The 22625-nt window shown below is 39.9% G+C and overlaps 1 protein-coding gene across 7 annotated transcripts in view; it reads right to left on the bottom strand.

The window, feature by feature from the left end:
• The window catches only part of LOC147101823 (histone-lysine N-methyltransferase EHMT1-like), a 158397-nt gene that overhangs the window by 28852 nt on the left and 106920 nt on the right, over positions 1-22625 (bottom strand). For 5 of the 7 annotated variants that reach the window (XM_085965788.1, XM_085965793.1, XM_085965787.1 and 2 more), the window contains exons 16-24: positions 22080-22202; positions 16819-16920; positions 13925-14029; positions 12226-12380; positions 10674-10841; positions 8019-8163; positions 4701-4778; positions 2508-2623; positions 722-808 (exon numbers count right to left, since the gene is read on the bottom strand). In XM_085965788.1, the coding sequence (XP_085821914.1) occupies positions 722-808; positions 2508-2623; positions 4701-4778; positions 8019-8163; positions 10674-10841; positions 12226-12380; positions 13925-14029; positions 16819-16920; positions 22080-22202 (1079 nt within the window). The remainder of the gene's footprint in view (positions 1-721; positions 809-2507; positions 2624-4700; positions 4779-8018; positions 8164-10673; positions 10842-12225; positions 12381-13924; positions 14030-16818; positions 16921-22079; positions 22203-22625) is intronic. The other 2 variants (XM_085965792.1, XM_085965791.1) reach the window with 1 other exon arrangement.

Raw genomic sequence — 22625 nt, 5'->3', positions numbered from 1 at the left:
CATCAAAAATACAAAAGAAAAAGCTACAGGTAAAGACAGAGAAATAACAATTATTATATAAAAACTAGTTAACGCTGAATTCTTCTGAAATGGCTGTTGCCACATAAAGACTTTTCCAATATAAATATACAGTAAGACTATTAATGAGAATACACTCAATCACAATGTGGGCGTAACTGTTGTTATCTAAATCAGATACAGGCAACTACCCCATGTTCTCCTGCAACAAGCAGGCAGATGAGAATGAAGGGCATTGTATGTTTTTCTATATGAATCTTGAACATCAGCATCTGCTGCAGCTCAAAACTGCAACCTTTAAATTGGTATCCTGGAGCTTTGGTAAATTACCCAAGGGGGAGACATTTTTCATAGCTTCAGATTTCTGGAAGTTATACCTGTAATTATTCACTTCCTTCAACAGACTATAATTTGTGTCCTGTCTAATATAGGCCAAAGTGCTCAGTCTGTGGAAGAAACAGGCTTGGTGGGCCAAACAGTCGTACGTCATTCTATACTTTTTTATACTCTTAACTTCAGAATTGTTAAAAGTGCACCATTATCAATGTCCTTCACAGACTAGTGGGGAAAGTAAAAACCTTGCCATATGTTGTGCCTGAGTTTTGAAATAATAGCATTTGAATCCTTTTCATTTATTCAGGGAACTCATGTTAAAAATAAATAATTCTTTATTTGTAGCATGTCACCGAAGTCTAACACTTACTCGCAGATAAAATGACCCTTGGGAATGTCCTGCAATGACCGTACACCCCATCCCATTTTGTTTGTACGATAGGTCTGTAGTCGAACCCTGTAAAGATGACAAAACAGAAGAGGCAACTGAGAAATACTTGTAAATATAGCACAGTTCTAAGCAAATGTCTGCAAAAAAACTTGGAGAAAGTGACCATGCCACAGATTAACCAGTCATTGATCGCACTGCTCTTTGCGAGATCCTGTGTGCAAAATAGCTGCTGCACTTGCCCACAGAACAAGTCATGCATTTCAAAAGTAATTCACTGTATGTGAAGACGAGAAGACACGAATAATGAGAGTCTTTTTAAAGCTCATTAATTTTACCCATTATATTTCAAAGGAAAACAAAGTGTGAAATCTGATATTATTTTGTACTTGAATAGTTAATTGCTATTAACCTGCAAGTGGAACTATCCCCTATGAAACCAAACTTACCATGTAAAATTACAGTTAGGAACTAAACACGGTAAGATGAGAATTCATGACTATGAAACAAGTTATTTCGGAGCCAGAATATTATCAAAATCATGCAATACAATGCATTACACAGAGGTTACAAACAGCTTTGACTACAGCATCATGGGAAGGGGAAATGTTAGTATTCTCAACATGGCTAAATTTCAATAAAATCTAAAAGAAAAGCAAATATTTTATTCTCTGCCAGTAGCAAAATAGGAGATTCGTAAAAAAAATTCTTGCTCGTGGCAGCGAAAAAATCCTTGGTTCTCGATGATGCATTTCAGTTTGCAGAACAGCAGACAGATTGAAGAGCTCAGTTTTGAATCTAGGTGATTTTGTGATCAAAGCACCGTAAAATAATTTGTTCTAAGCATTATTTTGAGAGTTACCAGTTGTCGAATTGCTGTAGATATCAGTACTGTTATGCACAGACTGTTGCAAATGTACACCTTGTTGAGTTGCAGCATTTGTTTAAACACAACGCTGTCCTTAGTGTTTCACACGACCATCCATTTGGCTCTCGTGCTTGTGCCAACTCTTTGCTAGAGCAATGATACCAAACAATATTCCAGTCTCCCCCACTACATTTGGTGCTTTTATCCATGCTATAAATATTGCATTTAAAAAAAGGGAACAAAATCAGAACAGAATGGGAAAACTAAGTCTCTGGTTCTATAGGATACAGGGCAAGAGCAGGGAAATGGTTTTAGAACAGATAGCTTCAGCTGAAGAGCTAGTCTGCCAATGGCATGAATGTCCAAATGGCTACTTCCTGTGTTGCAATTTCTACAACACTGTGTAGCAATCTCGTACTGTACAGTCTGGAGAATCAAGCATTAAAAAGGAGGGGATGGGAGCTTGAATTCTGTTTCAATTTACTGTTTGGTCAACCAGTGCAATTTCTTGATGAATACAGGAAATAATCCTCCAGGTTGCTTTCCTTCCTCAGAAAGTTAGCTGAAAGTGATGAACCTCATCCATTTGGAACAGGCAAAGTGAAATATCAGTTAAAAATGAAATTCAAACTTGGGTGTATAAGTTCAGACCAATGCTCAAGCACTGTGCTGTGGCTAACAAGCAATCTTATACAAGATAAATAATATCTGCATCCAAGTACATTGAGAAACTACACACATCTTGAATCTGAAAGTGTTAACAATTTTACTCGAACTATCGCCCGAACAGGCAGACCACATTTACAAGTAAATATAATCAATTTTCCATCAAATACTGTAAGCTCTGCCTTTGTGGTTTACATTAAATTAATAAAAGTAATACAACAAACTCTGCCTGACCTGATTCCATTTTGTACCACACGATTTTTACATGTCCTCCAACATCCACAGGCATGGTTACACTCAAAGATGAGTGGTGGTTCCAGCATGTTGAATTCTGGGAGAAGTCGCCCATCCTTAAAATACAATGCACTACATTTTTCTTTTTGACTGTGATGAGCTTAAACACTTGAATAACTGACAAAAGCATTAACTGCTTAAACATTTTTTATGTAATCCATTCTATAAACAATTAAACACAGGAGTGCTGCTATGGGAAGTGTCACAAAAATTAAACCATTTTCTATTTTAATGTTATCAATTATCAACTAATTCTGATTTCTAATTTGCTCAGTTTTATAAATTTCCTGTTCAAAATAATTGGAAAGAGAAGACCGTTATCTGGATTTCTAAAGTGCCTGGTAAGTATACATTTTTTAAGGAAGCATTAGCATTTAAAAAAAATCAAAATGCTTAAGCAAAGATAGCATTTACTTTCCTTTCACTAAAGAGTTTATACAGTTTCAACCTAAGATGTTGCACATTGTTCAGATTCCTCCAAATGCCTACGTTGAAGTGCAATCAAAACGTTGAAGAAAACATCTCGAATATCAACCCTCAATTTAAATAAAATTAAAACACTACTTATCTTGCCCCACATGAAGATCATGCTGATTCCACATTTGTTCAAACCTAATCTTACTTTCACCCTCCAGTACCATGCAAAAAAGTAAGAATCCATGATAAATTTTAAAATGTAATGCTAACAAAGATAGTACTGTATAATCATGGCAACCAGCAATATTTCATATAAATCTGTTCCTTTCCCTCCTCTTTTTAAACCAAAGTTATCCAGGTAAAGGACACTTTCCACATTTGCTTTCAATGATGGTGGCATACAATTTCAGGTCAATACTAATAAATGTACACTGATGATACCCAATTCTATCTCTCCACAATTGCTCTCGACCCCGCAAGTTCCTCTCCAATGTGAGATTGCTCGTCAGTCATCAAGTCCCGGATGAATCACCACTTCCTCCAGCTCAACATTGGGTTTACCAAAGCCATTTCTTCAGCCCCGCGACAAATTCTTCTGCCTTGCCACTAACCCCATCCCCCTCCCCAGCCACTTTCTTAGGCTGAACTAGACCATTAGAGATCTTGGCATCTGGTTTAGCCCTAAGCTGAGCTTTAAACTGCATATTCTACACACTACCAAGATTGCTTATTTTCATTTCTGCATTATTACATCAGCACATCCAACAATGAAACCTTTATACGTGCCTTTGCCACCTGCAGATACTACTACTCAAACTCTCTCCGGCCTGTGCTCCCACCCCCCATAAGCTCTAACTTGTCCAAAACTTTGCCGAACATATATCCTGCACCAAGTCCTGCTCACCCATACACCGGCTTCCCATCCCCCAACCTATTTAATTAAAAATCCTTGTCCTCGTCCATAAATCCCTTTATGGCCTTGTCCCACTATATCGCTAAAATCTCCTCCAGCCCTATATCCCCTTCCCAACTGTCCACCATTGGTGGCAGAGCCTTCAGCTGCCTCGGTCCTACTCTTTGGATCTCTTTCCCTAATTCGCTCCACTTCAGTACCTGTCACTCTACTTTTAAAAACCTCCTGGAAACCCACCTTTTTGACCGAACTTTCAGTCACCCTAACTAATCTCTTCCTTCCAGACTCAGCATCAGTTTTCATTTTGCTTATTTGTGAAGTGCCTGGGGATTTTTTTTTACATTGAAGGTGCTATATAAATGCAAGTTGCCATTGGAACCTAACTTTTCCAAAGACATCAGAGATAATTATATGGCAATTTTCTTGCCAACTGTGCCAAGTACATAACTTTTTAATGTCTTTTTACCTAGCAGAATATTACAAGATAAGTGATTCAACAATAGCAAGTAACATCAGCACCATCAACATTTAACTTGCATTAAATTCATTTATAGCGATAAAAACTGTACTGGTCTCCAATTTATTGTTTTTGAGAAACAAAGCTTGGCTTTGAGTGACTCTATTGCTGCAAACTCTAAACAACAAGCACGAACACTGGCTGTAGGCTAGAAACAGAAACACGTCCACAAAATAAACAAGCTTTACAATATCAAAACCATTTGAAATGCAGAAAAAAATAATTAAAGTCTCCATAAAGGGAATATGGGGAGATAATTTTTCTAAGCCGAAACTATTTTGCTTACCTGGTCATACCAGCAACGTATACTTAGTTGGCCACACATGCAGTTATTGGAGGAGCAGTCGTCGTCACAGAAACAGTACTGTACACAGAATAAGAGACACAATTATTTACAGACATTCCAATAGTGAAAGGTAACCCAACAAAAATTAAATCTTTAAGGAATTCCAACAATAATTGTGCTAGTAATGAGGTTGAAACAAGATTAAAAAACCCTGGTCTTATTGCCATATGAAAAACAAATTATACTACTTTAAATAATTCTTGCACAATGACATTTCATCATACATTAAGGTGAGGTATCATGCATCTGGTAAAAGGCACTTCGGCTATTAGTAAAATAAAGGCGTCTTTGTTTTTCCTCCTTTACATTTGGCAAATCACTGGTCACATTGATCTGGGAAATACTACTGCATGTCGCAACAAGCAAATCAACCACGTTGTTAAATTAGTCCTGCCTGACACTAGTTTCAAATTTAGCCAAGTACAACATCAATACTTGAAAACAACCCTTTGAGGACTGAAGATTTTCTTGGTAGGGATAATCGTAACTCTGGTACAGAAATCTAAACTAATCTGAATTTGATCAGGTCACTTTCTCCAGGCCAGAACTAATCTTTGCTGATTTCTGGATGGAATTTCCTGTAATCTGAACCCATTTTAAGCGAAAAATCTTGGAGGTGAGCCTCATAGTGACTTCTATCTAAAATGTCACTTCCCACAAGCAAACCAAACTCTATCTGGACAAATTTAAGCCTCTGAAATCCCAAATCCTTTCCTGAAATGCACTCTCCCCCACAACACTACTCGCAGAATTTTCTTTAAAAAAATGCAAAACAAACTTTGCATTAGTGCACAGAATTAAAATAAACTGTAATTTTAAAAATACTTACCTGCAAACAACCCTGGAGATTGGTGTCCCTCCAATGCACTGCAGGAACGAATGTTAAAACATTCACGCATGTGCAGGCCAAGACCTTATTTATTTTTGAAGTAAACCATTCCTGATTTGAAAGCTATATTCTCCCAAATTTTCTTTTATTTAATTGCAGTACTCATGAAAAGAAAATTTACTGGAACTCTTATATATTCACAATATTTACTCAAGGATGATCACTGATGTTTAGGGTCCACACATCAATGAATTGTGATACTGCATGGAATTACTATGTCAATTTGACTTCTCTCGCTTCCCGCGCCACCCCCCCCAACCCCGGCCCCCAAGGTGCAACTGCCCTTCCAGATACAGTTGTTAACTGCTCCTGAAAATACCATCAGCACCAAGAGTTACACTTGTATAATAGTAATGTAATTGTTACACTTATAATTTCTGTTGCATACACTATCCAAAGTTTTTGTATCAGACTTCAATACTTGTCTTACTAAACATCGACCATTCCTGCTTGTGCGAAAATGGCCCTGAAGAATGCTTCTAAAAGAAAACAAGAGTCCAGTGCTGTCTAAAACAATTATCTTTGGATACATGGCACAGCATTATATTGTGCAAGGAATGAGATACAATTTGCACACAACAAATAATGGTGGTGCAATAATATTTACCTGGAATACTAAAGTGGCAGGCATGTTAAAGATTGATCAGTGACTCCTATGCCATGGAGATCCTTATTATTCATGTGTATAGATTACAAGGGCTGCACAACGGCATGCTGTTGGCTCAAGTGAGCACAACAGCTAAATGCAGTGAAATATGGACAATAGCATATTCAGTGTCAGTCAGCCAGTGGGTCTGAAAACTAGAGATCAACTGTTTTCCTTTCTAGGTTTCTGACTGTTTGGAATATTACAATGTCTCTTTGAAGGAAGGGCAGTTCAACTATCGTGCTGATTTTTATTAACAAAATAAAGTTGGTTCAGGAATGTACCACTTCAACCTTAAAGTGATAAGAATTAAAAAGCGATAAATGACGACGTCAAATAATAGCCAATAACCTTTTTCAAATGCACGGTAACTAAATCCTTAGTTAGCCAGCCAGAACGATGATATATACCAAAAATCCAGCCCCAAACCCTATTAACATATACATAAATAAACAAACATAGGTCAAGTGGTAGATCCATTACGTCACTTCTGTTCCATGAAATATTGCTCCAAGGTTTAGTTAATCCTTTGCGCAATGAAGAATTAACACACCAAACTGTCTTTTTTGCTTTATGCGAAGAATAGTGTGCATTATTTAAAAAGATGTCATATGGCTCTGTATAATTCTCCAGTTCTGTTTTATAATAATGAACAGAAGATAAAATTACGTTTGCACTTGTTATGACATAAAACTTCTGCATCATTGAAATGATTGAAGGAAAATCACTACTTCTGGGATAAGCTTATGAAAATTCCATACATTGCAAAGGCCAATCGACAAATAATCATATTAAGTAGCTATGAAGACAGATCTAATGATGAGCTTCAACAGTCCTCATGCCTTTGGTATTTTTAAAAAAAAGAATAGTCAAGATAAATTTTGTGTATCACACACCTTCAAGAAGTTAGTGATAGTACAATTTCTGACATTAAACTCTTGCATGAAACATAAAGAAAAGACACTTTTCTACCCACTGTCTTTTTTATTTTTAGATACCCAAGTGAAAGGCCAAGGTCCACAGTGCAGGACACCACCAGGGCTGAAGACAGTCAGAGGGAAGATGCACTAAATCAAGTGGTGATGGTTAGTTTATTTTTGGATACAATTCCCGTTATGCAAAAATTACCAGCACTAAATATGACTGTAATGTGCTATAATTTTGGTGTTTTTTCTGGGCAGGCCAGACTCAAATGCCTGGGTAGAATTTTTTTCCAGTCAGTTTACAATGGGTTAATTAAGGCTGATTTGCAGCTTTTAACTTGCCCAATTTGTCTACAGGCAATTTTATCATTGTGCTATCTGTTTTTATATACATTTGTTTTTGAGATGTGGACAACCTGGCAGGGCAATATCTATTGCCAATTCCTGGCTATCCTGAGGGTACTGAGTCAACCCCACATGGTGGGACTGGAGTCAGGTGTAGGCCAGTCTTGGAAGGGATGGCAGGTTCACTTCCCAGAAGGTCATTAACAAATCACTTGGGGTTTTTATGACAATCCAGCAGCTTTCATGGTATTTTCAGCTGCTAGCCCAGATTTCTATTGAATTCAATTTCACAACTTGCCATGGTGGGATCTGAACTCATGACTTCTGGGCTGCTAGTCCAGTAACATCATAATGAGGCTACCGTATCTTGCAATTATTTAGTCTGGCTTAAGAATTGTTACTGTCACTACATTTTATTATTGACATAGTCGAAGTTTGATTCCCTTTGGTCATACCTGCAGATGCGTGATGTTCCTGTCAATGTTCATTGGAGAAGTTACACAGTTTTGGGAAACATATTTATAGTCGTTTGGACAAGGTTCATCATCCACACCGTTGACACATGGAATTGGTACAGGCTCATAACCTCTACCAATATCTCTGTAACATGGATTAAACAAAACATTATTTTTTGAATTCACATTGATGAACAAAACCACTAAAACCAGTATACAATTACAAAGGCTATAGTGAATACAAAATACGAAAGGTGCAAACAATGCTTATTTTCCATTTCCCACTTCTGCAAAGTGCTCACCGAGCTGGTCTTGGAGAGTATTCAAAAAGTTGTCTGAATGCAATGAGAACAGATGTGGAAGTAATATACCAATCTTAGTGGAATTTTGTTTCTAAACTTATTCAAAGCTCTACTTGGGCTGCAACTGCTGCCTGGGTCATTTTAAAGTTCTTGCCAATATAATTTAATACAGTTCATAGCTATATATAAATGCTCAATAAAGCAGAAAAAGAGTTGTTGTGAGCGTGGTCTAAATAACAAAGCGACTTCAGGAGCTGGGTTTATTTTCAATGTTTTGAACATGGGGTAAATTTTCATTTTTACCCCATGGGCATTGAGATCATCTGTGCAAGAGGGGAAAAATGAGGGGGATGACGGCACAACTGTTACAGAACACGCCGATTTTTTTTCTCCAATAGTTTAAATGTAGTTAACGAAAATCAGGTATGTTTTGTTATGGGCATGCAATCCTTCCTGCTTGATTTTTCTCTCTGCACAGGTGCAGTTCAATGTTGGACAGTGTTGAGCAGGTGGCCAATCTTAATACCTTACCCGTGTCACAAATTGAGATCAACTAACAGCACAGTCTGGGAATAAAACCTGGGACCTTTTTGCTATGTATGACTCAGCTACACACTGGATAAACTTACTGAATATCACACTGAAGCTCTGGCTTCCCTCAACAGGAAAATTGAAACGACAGTTAACAAATGAGAAAAAAAATACATCTATTACCATCTGCATGTGTACATGCATTCCCTGTGACAGTTAAATGCTGCCCCTACACTTGGCCATTTCAACTTTGGCGATGAAAAATGTTCCGTTTGTTTGCAGGAGCCTCTGGCTCTGATCCAGGTCTGTTCGTGTGAGCAATGCCATGCAAGATCAACTTTCTATAACAACCAAGTACAGAATCTTATCCCTTCTCTCAGAATCATCTTAAAGCACTTCAACTACAATTAATTACTTTGAAGTGCAGAGACTATCGTTATGTATACAAATAGAACCTGCCACAATGACGTTTCAACCAAAACATTTTTACCAAAAATCAGAATTTAAACCTCAACTTTCACTACAGTGGAAAAATAAAACAGAAAAATGATCCAGCACTTTCGCTGCCAGTAAATATTATTAGCACCATTTATTATAGAACAGTCATCTAGTAGCAGAAAGCACACATGAAAAACCCAACAAAAATCAACTCCTCCCTGAGAATGTACCTTCTCCAACTAATTGGATCTGACTGCAAGTAATTGCAGTACTAATAGAATCTTTACCAATTAAACAAAACATTCCATGCAAGTACATTCGATAGAAAGTGCAGTATCCAAAGAAAGTGCAGTATCCAAAATAAATGACAACGGCAAGATTTGTTTTTCTTTGAGAAGAAAGCTACCTCACTACTTTGTGATTTTTCATATTAAAGTATTTTCCAAGACACTCCAATTATGGAGATTTTGTCAAACACTGCTAATAAAAGAGATGACTTCAACAGTTCACTCACTACTACACATTGCTGACATTGCTCCAAGACCATTTCACATATGCCAATAGTTCTAGGATACAGAATGTTAATACAGGTAGACTATCCTTTATCCGCACTTCCGAAAACCGAAAACCTCTAACAACCGAAAGTTTTTTTGTGGAGCGTAAGTCGTGCGCACGACATGACCCGAGTGGCGCCAAACATGACGGGAGTGGTCCGGGAGCTCTGCCTTTCCCGGTGAGCAGGGCAGAGGGTCACAGAGTTCCCTCCTGGGTAGGAGATTGCAGGCCGAGCCGGGCAGTGTGAAGGAGGTACCGGGGGAGTGAACCCAACAATACAGCGGCCCGTCCGATAGTCTTTTCTTCACCACCCACCACCCCCCCGACCTGATTTGCGGGGCAGCTTAGTGTAGGAGTCAGCCGATATCCGGCTTTCCCACAACTGGCGGCGGCAGTCGAGCCCCAGACCCTCGCTAAGTCAAGGAATTCAGATACGGAGCAGGGGGAGCCGGAAACCTCGATCTAATGGCAGAAATCAGCAGCCGTTTTGTTAGGTTTTTTTTCTTCCCCTAGCATTTTTTTTCTTCCCCTAGCATTTTTTTAAAAAAAAACAGTCAGGCTGTGGAAAGAGTCTCTGTAGCTTAGCAACAGCTTCAGAGACGCTTCCAAGGCAGGGCCCGAGTGTTTACAAGCTGTTGCTAAGCAACAGTGTTTGTTGTCAGATACGGAGATGAAAACCTTCTGAAATCCGAAAAATTCCAAAAATCAAAACACAGCTGGTCCTAAGGTTTTCGGATAAAGGATAGTCTACCTGTACAAATATATTTAAGTTAAAATATTTTGCTATTAAAACTGAAGCAGAAAAAGACAGAAGTGTGTTGTACTGTACCTGCTAACTAGTTTCTCAGTCTGGGTAATCTTATTAGCTGACGCTTGTTTCAGTTTTTTGTTCACCTGTAGCGCAACCCACACTTGTGAGTTCAGACTTGAACATTCGAGTGGTGTCTCGCCTTCCTTATTCTTAATATTAACATCAGCACCACGTGAAAGAAAGAGCCTAGATGTGCATAGTTAACCAGTTTTAGCATCAGAATATCCACGAAATGAATGTCAAATGGCAATTTTTTTAAAAGCAAATTTTCACTTGGACAGGAATCTTTTATAATTTGTGTCAAACTACAATAGTTCACATTTTATCCTACTTTGTACTTCAAATTGTTATTTATAAACGATATGAGCCTGAATTTAGCCTCCCCACATCTGTGCTTCGCTGGAGCGCAAAGGATGCAGCTGTTCCATCAGTTTAGGAAAATTGACATTAAAAACACTGTACAACATGCTACAGGAAACTTTTTTTTAATCCGGCACGGACGGGACCGACGTGGTGCCGGTTCATCAAAAATTCCAGATAACCAAAAGCTATAGTAAAAGATACGGAGCTGAGAGCTCCGTATAAAGCAACAAACCCTGGGTTCAAAACAATGGCCACAAGTTGCAAGCGTCTCTGTAGCTTAGCAACAGCTGCAGCCGCACCCTTGCACAGCAACAAATGGAGGAAGGCAAGTAATAAAAGTTACCTGAACCTACTCCTGAATTTTGCCGGTTAACCGACATTTCCGGTTATTTAGGTGCCGGTAAATCGAAAGTTTCCTGTATATACATGCTGCTGTACAGATTTTCACAACTGGGATTGTTTCTACACTGGGCATTGTAAGGTAACAATAAAAAAAAACAGTAATTTTGGTGATGGATAGGGCAAGGTGTTTTTCTTGAAATAAAAGGGTTCCATTCTTCCCCCACAGCAGTCAGAGGCCATCTCCATGAACACAGTCGACACTCCCAAATGACTGCTAAAAAGGGATAACTTAGCACAGTGTAACTGCCAAGAGTAATTTCCCCTAGGACAGAAAAGGGAAATAAAATTAAGGAAGAAGTTTTGACGTTCTCATGAGGTTTTCCATCCAAGGCCTTTAGTCTCTACATAAAAGTTACTGCTGGTAATTTAAGATGAAAGCCCTCTGGGGCTTAAACTGGCAGAGACTGTAAATTATTCATATTGCTACTTAATTGATCTTGCATTTCTAAAAGAAAGGGTCAGGAACAAGGCAAAGAAATTCACTATTTGTCACAGCAAATCCAAAATAAAGCAAAAAAAAATTAAACATATTTGGATAATACTAAAAGGAGGTAGTCAAGTAGGACCAGCTGAGTGTACAAAGATCAGTTTCAATTCAAGAACTAAAAATGACTATATATTGTGTTCCTGCATTATAAGCCAAACTCCTACAGCTTATGTGACTGTGTAACTAAAGCATTGTTATTTTTTATTAGCCAGAAATCTTGGTCTGATTATTTATGTTGAAATTATCATATTCAGACTTCACAAATTCCACTTTATTACATAATTATGTGACACATAAGAGTATTTAACACATACTTACACTACACACTCATAATGGTTTTCCCTTGATGCGATATGTAGAGGAGAGTCACCATGCATATTTACTGCAGTTAGATCACACCTTGCATTCAAGAATATCTCAGCAATATCCACACACCCTGAGAAAGCTGCCCAGTGCAAACAAATATTCTCTTCCTGTGCAGTGAAAATAGGAAAAGAGCACACTTTTAAGGCTTTAAGTTCTGCGTCAAATTCAGGGAACCTTTAAAAGAACACTGTAAACTTACTATTTAGCAATTTTTGTCCAAAAAAATAACAGCGTACCTACAAAAGCTACTCAAAAATTTGTAATTAAATATTGTCACTTTTTATCAATGATCTCACAGCGATGGTCTTAAGAATATGGGCAGGAGTAAGAAACCATCAAGATGCCAGTTTCATTGCTGAAGAGTAAATAAAACAGTTTCTGAAGTTAATTAAGTTAGAAGTCAAGTTATCTTCTGGATATGACCTCAGGTTTTCAGATGGATAAGAGAAACAAAAATCTGGTGTGTTTAGGACAACCTGCTGTAGCATGCTGCATTTACAGTATACTTCAACACAGTAAAATTAAAATACGCACCCATTTCCCAAAAAATATCACTACTTGTTTGGTGAAATTCTGACAATTACTTTATGGGGAAATATATACTAGAGATGAAAGGCTGTAGTTACAATGCAGAGTACCTTTCCTTGTCCCCGTTAATTGTCCCTGTATTTCCATAGGATCCTTGCATTCCAGGTCAAGGGAGACCTTGTCAACACCCAGCTGTCATCATACTTGAATTCAATGCGCCATCCTCAATAATTCGATGCAGACTAAGTACTGCATATGTACAAAGTGTAACTCATTCGGCGTGACATGCTAACATTTCAAAATGTAACCTATTCTGATGCATGTCACTCTTCATAGGCACAGCTCTACATTTTTTAATGGGTTTGCAATTTGTTTCACTAACTGCTCATAAATGTCACTCTGAACATTTCTCAACATTGACAACTCTGTTACTCTTACAAACTCTACCTGGACTAAATAATTTAAATGCTAACTGCTTTGGAATGGCATCCCGCAACAAGGATAATGATCTTGCTAAAACAATATGATACTCAGCAGACATGATCTGATAACATGAACCTCTACACAATAAATCTCCCCTCACTCTATCCAAACAATGTGTCTCAAGAGAAGAACTGCAGTTATGGCACCAGAGTAAAATGCCAACGATGTTTTATACAAGCAAGACTGTCAATTTAGCAGCAAATTGTGGTGGATAGCACTGGGTTGAAACTGTCCAAACTCAATTCATACAAAAAGAAGAAAGAAGACTTCATCACATCAGCCTGCGTCAGATTGGAACCAAATCCTAGAAATGAAATGCCTATTTGTTAAAAGGTAATTCCAAGATCACCGTTAAGTATGGTCTGGTCCCAGCAAAACTCATCACTAGGAATAGGGACCAAGATGGTTGATCAGAATACTTAACAGTATTTCATATTTTTCTTTAGTTTTTCTTCACTCATGCAACTTTTAAACACTAAAGTAGAGCATAATGAGGCCAGAAAGCAGTACATTAGAAACTCTTTGTTCTTCTCAAGTTTCTAAATGTAACTGTGTATATAAGCTGCCTCTGTTAAGAAAGCAGTCTTGCTCTAGATCATACTATTAACTTCCTTTATGCCCAAGTGTTGAAGTAACTCACATTGTCCCTAATGTTGATATCAGCTCCTTTTGACAGCAGCAGCTTTACAATATCTATATGCTTATATTCTGTGGCCCAAATCATGGACGTCCAACCACCATCATCCTGTTCAGAGAATAAAGACGGAGTAAGTAAACTGACAAATCAAGTAGGAACATTGGAACAGGAGTAGGCCATTCAGCCACTCAGTGAGACCATGGCTGATCTGTATTCTAACTCCATCAACCTGCCTTGGCTCCATATCTTTTAATACCCTTGGCTAGCAAAAAATCATCACACGAAACACCCCGTCCCCACACTCCCGCCACTGGTCCATCCTCCAGGCGCGCTGCTTTCCCACACCAAATGGAATGGGAACAGACTCTTTGTTACCCAATTTGATTAATCTCGACTGTTAGTGACTGTTATAACTAATGAAAGTGCTCAAAGAAACTGGAAAAAACACAATTTGGTTTACTGCCACTCTGATTTTTCTGCTGGGTTGCTTACAGCAGAATGCTGGAGAAAAAATCTTAATTTCCTGGAGACTCCAGGACAATCCTAGAGGGTTGGCAACCCTAACTGCCACTTAGTTAGCCAGAACAGCAATTTTCCTCCGTGTTCCTGGGTGAAGGAGGGGAAGAGTATACCAGGATTTCGATTATTGATCTTTATCAGGAGACCCCAGCTGGAAGTACACATTCCTGAATATCAAGTGAACACAGGGCTGCACTTGGCTTTGATGGCTCCTCTGCTCAAATATCCAATCAACACTGAGTATCAAGGCACACACATTAAAAAATGGATATATGGGTGAGGTACTGGAGAACTGCCAGTTATTACTTATATGAGGGCCTGAGTTGCCATTTGAGAAGCGGAAAATGGAGAAAAATCACAGGGAATAACCGGTGGGAAGAAAAAAAGTTTAATAATCCAGGATATATCTAATTTTTTTTTTTAAATTAAGTACTAATGCTTACCGTCACTGTGGTACTTAGGAAATATATTGTAGATGTATTTTGCAACATAAGCATACTGTATTAAGTTATGGCATCCATGAGGCCCAAATACTATTATAGTTTTACTTGTGACACAAATATAAAAGATGACAGTTCAACCACGATTAGTCTTTCTAAATAAAGTTATTCTGAAGTTTGAAGTGAGAATTATTTTAAGTAGTAGAAAGTAGTGTTTTTTTATACATTTCCCTATATCCCAGCCCTTCATGTAGTTTCCTGTAGCTTGGATGGTAAAGCATGAACACTTCTGATGCTAATACTACTTCAACCATATTGTAAAGTTATGAAAGTCTTTATATAGGAATGGTTGGTTAAGGCATTCTTCTGCACTGGGAGTTTAAATATTGTGCTTGAAAAAACTTTAAAATGTCTAACGTATTACTAATTTTTTTTTAAGTCTGATTTTTGTACGAAAATTATACAATTTTGCATGTTGAATGATGATGGAATTATTTATGTAGATTTGTAGTTCTAATCGATCTCCATGTCCACCACATATGTAGTTGCATATGTAACTTAATTGGATTTTTCTCTGTTTAACTGCTTTTTAAGATTAAAGAATTTCAGTACATACTCCTAAAGGGGTAAAAGCTCTACAGTACTTACCAAACAAAAACATCTATGGTCGACAAAAGGTGAGAGATAACACAAAACTAAAGGAAAGAGCATACAAAAGTGCAAAGGATAGTGTAGATCCAGGAGACTGGGATAGATATAAAGAACAGTAAAGGAAGACAAAAAAAGACAAGAGCTGCAGAAAGTTAATATGAAAAGAACCTTGCAAGGGATATCAAGGTTTAACACAAAAAGTTGTTACAATAAGATAAGAAAAAGGGTAACGTAGGCCCTTTAAAAACAGATGTGGGTAATACTGCAAATTAATGAGGAAATGGCAGACTTGTTGAATAATTACTGTGCGTCAGTTTTCTGAGTAGAGGAAGAGAATAACATGCCTGACATTCCAGGGAAACTAATGAATCAAGGACTGGAACGCAATAAAGTTAATGCAACCAACAAAACACTATTAGAAAAAATAATGGCACTAAAGACCGACAAAGCCCCAGGTCAATAATTTTCACTCCAGGGTTTTAAAGGAAATAGGTGAGGAAGTTGCAGATGCTTTAGCCATAATCTTCCAAAGCATTTTTGATTCAGGAATTGTCCCATTTAGATTGGAAAATTACAAATGTAATTCCATTATTTAAGAACGGTGAAAGAGAAACCAAGAAATTATAGACCTCTTAGCCTAACGTCTGCTGTGTGCAAGTTACTGGAATCTATAATTAAGGACAGAGTGACTGAGAGCCATATATCCAAGTTTGGCAAAGACACAAAGATTGGTGGCATGGTAAGTGTGTAGACAGGAGCGTAAATTTACAAAGAGGCATTACAGGTAGACTATCCTTTATCCGAAAACCTCGGGACCAGCCGTGTTTCGGTTTTCGGAAAATTTCGGAAGATATTTTATAAGACTGGGAAATTTGTTGGGGGTGGGGGTCGGCGTCGGCGGGGGGGGGGGTCGGCGTCGTGCGCACGACTTACGCCGAACGAAAAAACTTTCGGTTTTTAGAGGTTTTCGGAAGTTCGGATAAAGGATAGTCTACCTGTAATAGATTAGGTGAGTGGGTAAACGGTGACAGACGCATTTCAGCGCAGGCAAGTGTGAGGTCATCCATTTTGGACCAAAAAAGGATAGATCCAAGTATTTTTTTTTTTTTTTAAACAGTGAAAGGCTAGGAACAGTGAAGGTCCAAAGAGATCAAGGTGTCCATGTGCGCAGATCACTAAAATGCAGTAGTCAGCAACCAGATTTGGCAACCCGAGTGGAGGTCAAGGATCAAACTTGTGACATCAAGTCTTTGGGGGACACAACATCTACACAAATATTTGACTCACCTGACAGCTCACATCTATTAATCCTGTGGACAGAAGATGTGCAACCACATCATAATGTCCCTTCTTAGCAGCCAGATGAAGGCAAGTTGAACCTTCAACATCCTAAAAAAAAACACAAGAACATAATTGTGATGTTAAAAGTAAAATGCGGCATAAAAATATGTAGACAGATAAATACAGTCACTAACTTCCAAGTCCAAATTTTTGCCCGAATAAAGTGCACAGTAGCAGCTAACTCCATCATCAACATAGTTTACTTTCTCTCTGAATTATAGAGATCCATACAAACTTGTTTGGCAGCACATTGTTATTAACGGGAACAGTAGCATAGTGGTTATGTGACTGGACTAGTAATCCAGAGACCTGGACTAATGAGTTCAAATCCCACCACAGCAGCTGGGGAAATTAAATTCAGTTAATTAAATAAATCTACAATAAAAAGCTAGCATCAGTAATGGTGACCATGAAACTATCGGATTGTCGTAAAAACGCATCTGGTTCACGAATGTTCTAAAGGAAATCTGGCCTATATGTGACTCCAGCCTCTCAGCAATGGGGTTGACTGCCCTCTGAAATGGCCTAACAATCCACTCAGTTGGAACAAGCCGCTACAAGAAACAAAAGAAGATTATTGGGCTCAAAACTGGGCATTCAAGAGGAGCTGTGGGCCAGCAGCAGCAGAATTGTATTCCACCACAACCTGTAACCTCATGGCCCAGCATAAACCTCACCATCAAGCCAGGGGACCAACACTGGTTCAATAAGGAGAGCATGCCAGGAGCAGCACCAGGCGTATCCAAGAATGAGGTGCCAACCTGGTGAAGCTGCAACACAGGACTACATGCATGCTAAAAAGCGGAAACAACATGCTATAGCCAGGGCTAAGCGATCCCACAATTAACGGACCAGATCAAAGCTCTGCAGTCCTGCCACATCCAGTCATGAATGGTGGTGGGCAATTAAACAACTAACGGGAGGGGGCGGCTCCATGAATATCCCCATCCTCAATGATGGTGGAGGCCAGCACGTGAGTGCAAAAGACAAGGCGCAACCATCTTCAGCCAGAAGTGCCAAGTGGATGATCCATATCACCTCCTCCTGAGGTCCCTACCATCTCAGAAGCCAGTCTTCAGCCAATTCGATTCACTCCACGTGATATCAAGAAACGGCTGAGCGCACTGGATACAGCAAAGGCTATGGGCCCCGACAACATCCCGGCTATCGTGCTGAAGACTTGCGCTCCTGAATTAGCCACGCCTCTAGCCAAGCTGCTCCAGTACAGCTACAACACTGGCATCTATCCGACAATGTGGAAAACTGTCCAGGTATGTCCTGTCCGCAAAAAGCAGGACAAATCCAATCCGTTCAGTGAACTCTCCATCATCAGCAATGTAATGGAAGGTGTCGTCGGCAGTGCTATCAAGCAGCACTTACTCACCAATAACCTGCTCACTGATTCCCAGTTTGGGTTCCGCCAGAACCACTCGGCTCCAGACCTCATTACAGCCTTGGTCCAAACATGGACAAAGGAGCTGAATTCCAGAGGTGAGGTGAGAGTGACTGCCCTCGACATCAAGGCAGCATTTGACCGAGTGTGGCATCAAGGAGCCCTAGTAAAACTGAAGTTAATGGGAATCGGCGGGGCCGGGGGGAACTCTCCACTGTCTGGAGTCATACCTAGCACAAAGGAAGATGGTTGTGGTGGTTGGAGGTCAATCATCTCAGCCCCAGGACATCGCTGCAGGAGTTCCTCAGGTCAGTGTCCTTGGCCCAACCATCTTCAGCTGCTTCATCAATGACCTTCCTTCCAACGTAAGATCAGAAATGGGGATATTCGCTGATGACTGCACAGTGTTCAGTGCCATTCGCAACTCCTCAGATAATGAAGCAGTCCATGCCCGCATTCAACAAGAACTGGACGACATTCAGGCTTGGGCTGATAAGTGGCAGTTAACATTCGTGCCACACAAGTGCCAGGCAATGACTATCTCCAAAAAGCGAGAGTCTAACCACCGCCCCTTGACATTCAACAGCATTACCATCGCCGAATCCCCCACCATTAACATCCTGGGGGGTCACCATTGACCAGAAACTTAACTGGACCAGCCACATAAAGACTGTGACAACAAGAGCAGGTCGGAGGCTAGGTATTCTGCAGTGAGTGTCTTGCCTCCTGACTCCCCAAAGCCTTTCCACCATCTACAAGGCACAAGGAGTGTGATGGAATACTCTCAACTTGCCTGGATGAGTGCAGCTCCAGCAACACTCAAGAAGCTAGACACCATCCAAGACAAAGCAGCCCGCTTGATTCGCACCCCATCCACCACCTTAAACATTCACTCGCTCCACCACCAGCGTACCGTGGCTGCAGTGTGTACCATCTACAAGATGCACTGCAGCAACTCGCCAAGGCTTCTTCGGCAGCACCTCCCAAACCCACGACCTCTACCACCTAGAAGGACAAGGGCAGCAGGCGCAAAGGAACACCACCACCTCCACGTTACCCTCCAAGTCACACACCATTCTGACTTGGAAGTATATCGCCGTTCCTTCATCGCTGGGTCAAAATCCTGGAACTCCCTCCCTAACAGCGCTGTGGGAGTACCTGCACCACACGGACTGCAGCGGTTCAAGGCGGCTCACAACCGCATTCTCAAGGGCAACAAGGGATGGGCAATAAATGCTGGCCTCACCAGCGACACCCACATCCCATGAATGAATTTAAAAAAATTAAAACTTCAGCCTACTGAGAATATTCAAGTTTCATAAATCTTTTCCAAAACAAAAGAAACTTTATGATTTTAAATTGATCTCAATATTGAAAATATTAAATTATGTCCAATATCAAAGAATGAAGTGGTGCAGTAGATACCTGGTCCTGGTTTGAATCTAACCCAGACTGATGGGATCAAAGTCTCCTCTGTAAGCTGATTCTAAGAGTAATAAAGTGAATTTATTTTAGATAGTCTACACTAGTTTCCAGTGGACTCGAGCCCACAGCACAAAACTGTCCGTTATTTTGAATCTGAGGCCACACAGATAGCTCAAAGTTGGGGCTCTTCTTTCTGAAGTTGAGGAACTTTGTTTGCACATCTCCCGTACTACATCTGACCCAGGACTGTTTGATGCTGGTTGCCTCAAATGAGAAGGTGTTCCATTTTCCACACCAACATCACTCACCTCCACAAATGCGAAGTTCATCAAGTGTTAGGTCTAATGCAACTCATTCTGGGCTACAATTTCCAGCCATGGAATATAACTGGTGATTTCCACCCTTCGTCTGTTCTCCAGCAGCTTCATGTTTCCAGTGATTAGAGGTACAGGTCACATTATTTTCAGTGCTCCAAACAAGCTTGTGTGGTTATTATTTTCAGTTTATCAAACTTACAAGTGTAATGCTCTACCTGGCGTCAATTTCTAGCTGTGTTTTTTTTTAAGAAATGATCCCTGGAATAATTTTCTGCAATTATATTCTCTCCCATTGAGAATAGGACTAGATAAATCACACACACACACTGAAATTTAACAGACTTGCACAAACTTTGCCAAATATTAATCTTCTCATTTGCACCCAAGATACCAAAAGGTGATTGCATCACATGGCCTGTTGGAACAGCATGCTGGTACAACAAAGCTTTGTCCCATAGCGTCGTAAGATACAGATTTATTTTGTTACCATGGTAGTTATGAGAAGTCTTCAGGAGGTTCACTTATCAATCAACTATTACCTTACCTATCTACTGTCCTTTTACAATTTTGCTAAAAAGCCAATTAGACCCAAAGAGATACAATGATATTCATTACATAAGTAATTGATACTCTGGAGTGCTCACAAGGCAGCAAGCTCATCAAGCCACAATAGTAAAGCTCAGACTTTGAAATCATTCCCATTTGGGTCTTTTGTGTGCTGTGGTGCATGGGAATCAAATAATTGCATTTCTAATATTCTTCTTTCTCTTGCAGCCGTGGATATCCACAAAGTAACTGCACTACTCGTTGATGTGTCATGACATCCAGACTAAAGGATGATTGTGACATAATCACTGCGAGTTTATTTAATGATAATTCACAGTTCAGTAATAAATTGCAGTCAATCCAAAAAAACAGAAGCAATGGTAGATGGCAAGGAATCCAACAAGAGTGGACGTACAAAGAAACAAAGACGACTGAATAAGTCAGCAGATTCTGTTATTGGGATTCGAGGTCAGGGAGCTCAGTAGGCTGTCCTAAATTTACAGATTTGGAGGCATTTTCTAAATCAGTGATGGTTGCCAGTACTGGGAAGCAGAATGCTTTATAGCAGCCTGTGTCAATTTCAACCACAGATGCAGAACAAAGTTCTCTTATTGACGTGCTTCAACCTCAGCCTCAACCTTACTGTACAGGTACACTATCCCTTATCCGAAAGCCTTGGGACCAGCTGAGTTTCTGATTTCAGAAGGTATTATTATAAGACTGGGAAATTTGTATTTAATATAAATTTTAAAAGTTCAGGCTACCTCTTGCGACTGTTCCGTGTCTCATTCCCCTTCCTGCTTCTCTGGAAAGCCGGATATTGGCTGACTCCTACTAAGCTGGCCCGCAAATCAGGTCGGAGGTCGGGTGGGGGGGGGGGGGGGGGGGGGGGGAAGAGAAAAGAATATTGGATGGGCCGCGGTTCAGGTTGGGGGTAAAAGAATATCGGACAGGCCGCGGTTCGGTTCGGGTGGGGGAGAAAAGAATATAGGACGGGCCGCTGCAGCTATCGGACGGGCCGCTGTATTGTTGGGTTCACTCTCCCGGTACCTCCTTCACACTGCCCAGCTTGGCCTGCAATCTCCTACCCAGGAGGGAACTCTGTGACCCTCTGCCCTGCTCAGCGTAAGTCGTGTGCCACTCTGGTCATGTCGTGCGCACGACTTACGCTGAACGAAAAAACTTTCGGTTTTTAGAGGTGTTCGGATAAAGTACCTGTACCATAAATATTTATATTTCCCCTCAGTAGCCATCCTTGGGCCTTTCTGAATGAGGTACCAAATTATGGGCAGTATGTTCTGCACACTACAGTCACAAAATATGGAAGTGAGACACCCCAAACTCATTTCACTTGGGACTCTTCGTTACCACAGAGGCTTTCATCCCCATCACAGGGGTGAAAAGACAGTACTGTACTGTAATTCAGTGCAACACTCAGGTCCAATGTTTAATTAAAAACACAAAAGAAAACCTATGAACACTGAAACTAATGATGCAAGCTTTTCACTTGCATCTTTCATTCTAACCTTGTGATCTCCCTGGGCACCTGCCTTCAAGAGGTATTTCACTGTTTCAAGTTGGTTGTTCTCTGCTGCTTCCATCAGTGGGGTCCTCTGATCATCATCACAGGTATCTAGATTAGCACCAGCCTGCAAAAGAGGCCAACTGTCTTTATGATACACATTATGAATAAAAATCTGCTCAGTTATCTGGTGATATGACCAGATGACAGTAACGGTTTGCTTCCTTTTAATTATAATGACAAACATGTAATTAATCAGAGGGTCATCTCGCTCTCTCTCGCCCCTCAACTTTTTGTAACCATATATTGTTACATGAAAATAGATAAAAGAAAAAATAGAACAAGTTTCACCACAGACCGGAACGGCTCAAGAAGAAGACCCATCACCACCTTATCAAGGGCAACTAGAGATGGGCAATAAATGCCATCTTTGCCAGCAAGGCACACATCCCGAGAGTAAAAAATGGTGAATTACAACATTATAGGCTCGTCTGTAATGCTGAATTCATGGAGATGATTTTTGAAAGTCTGACAACCCCTCGCTTTCTTT

The sequence above is a fragment of the Somniosus microcephalus genome, chromosome 23 (genome assembly GCF_052327205.1).
Source record: "Somniosus microcephalus isolate GS21.2 chromosome 23, FLI_Smic_1.0, whole genome shotgun sequence".
NCBI classification, from domain to species: Eukaryota; Metazoa; Chordata; class Chondrichthyes; order Squaliformes; family Somniosidae; genus Somniosus; species Somniosus microcephalus.
This window is presented reverse-complemented; position numbering and strand designations above follow the sequence as displayed.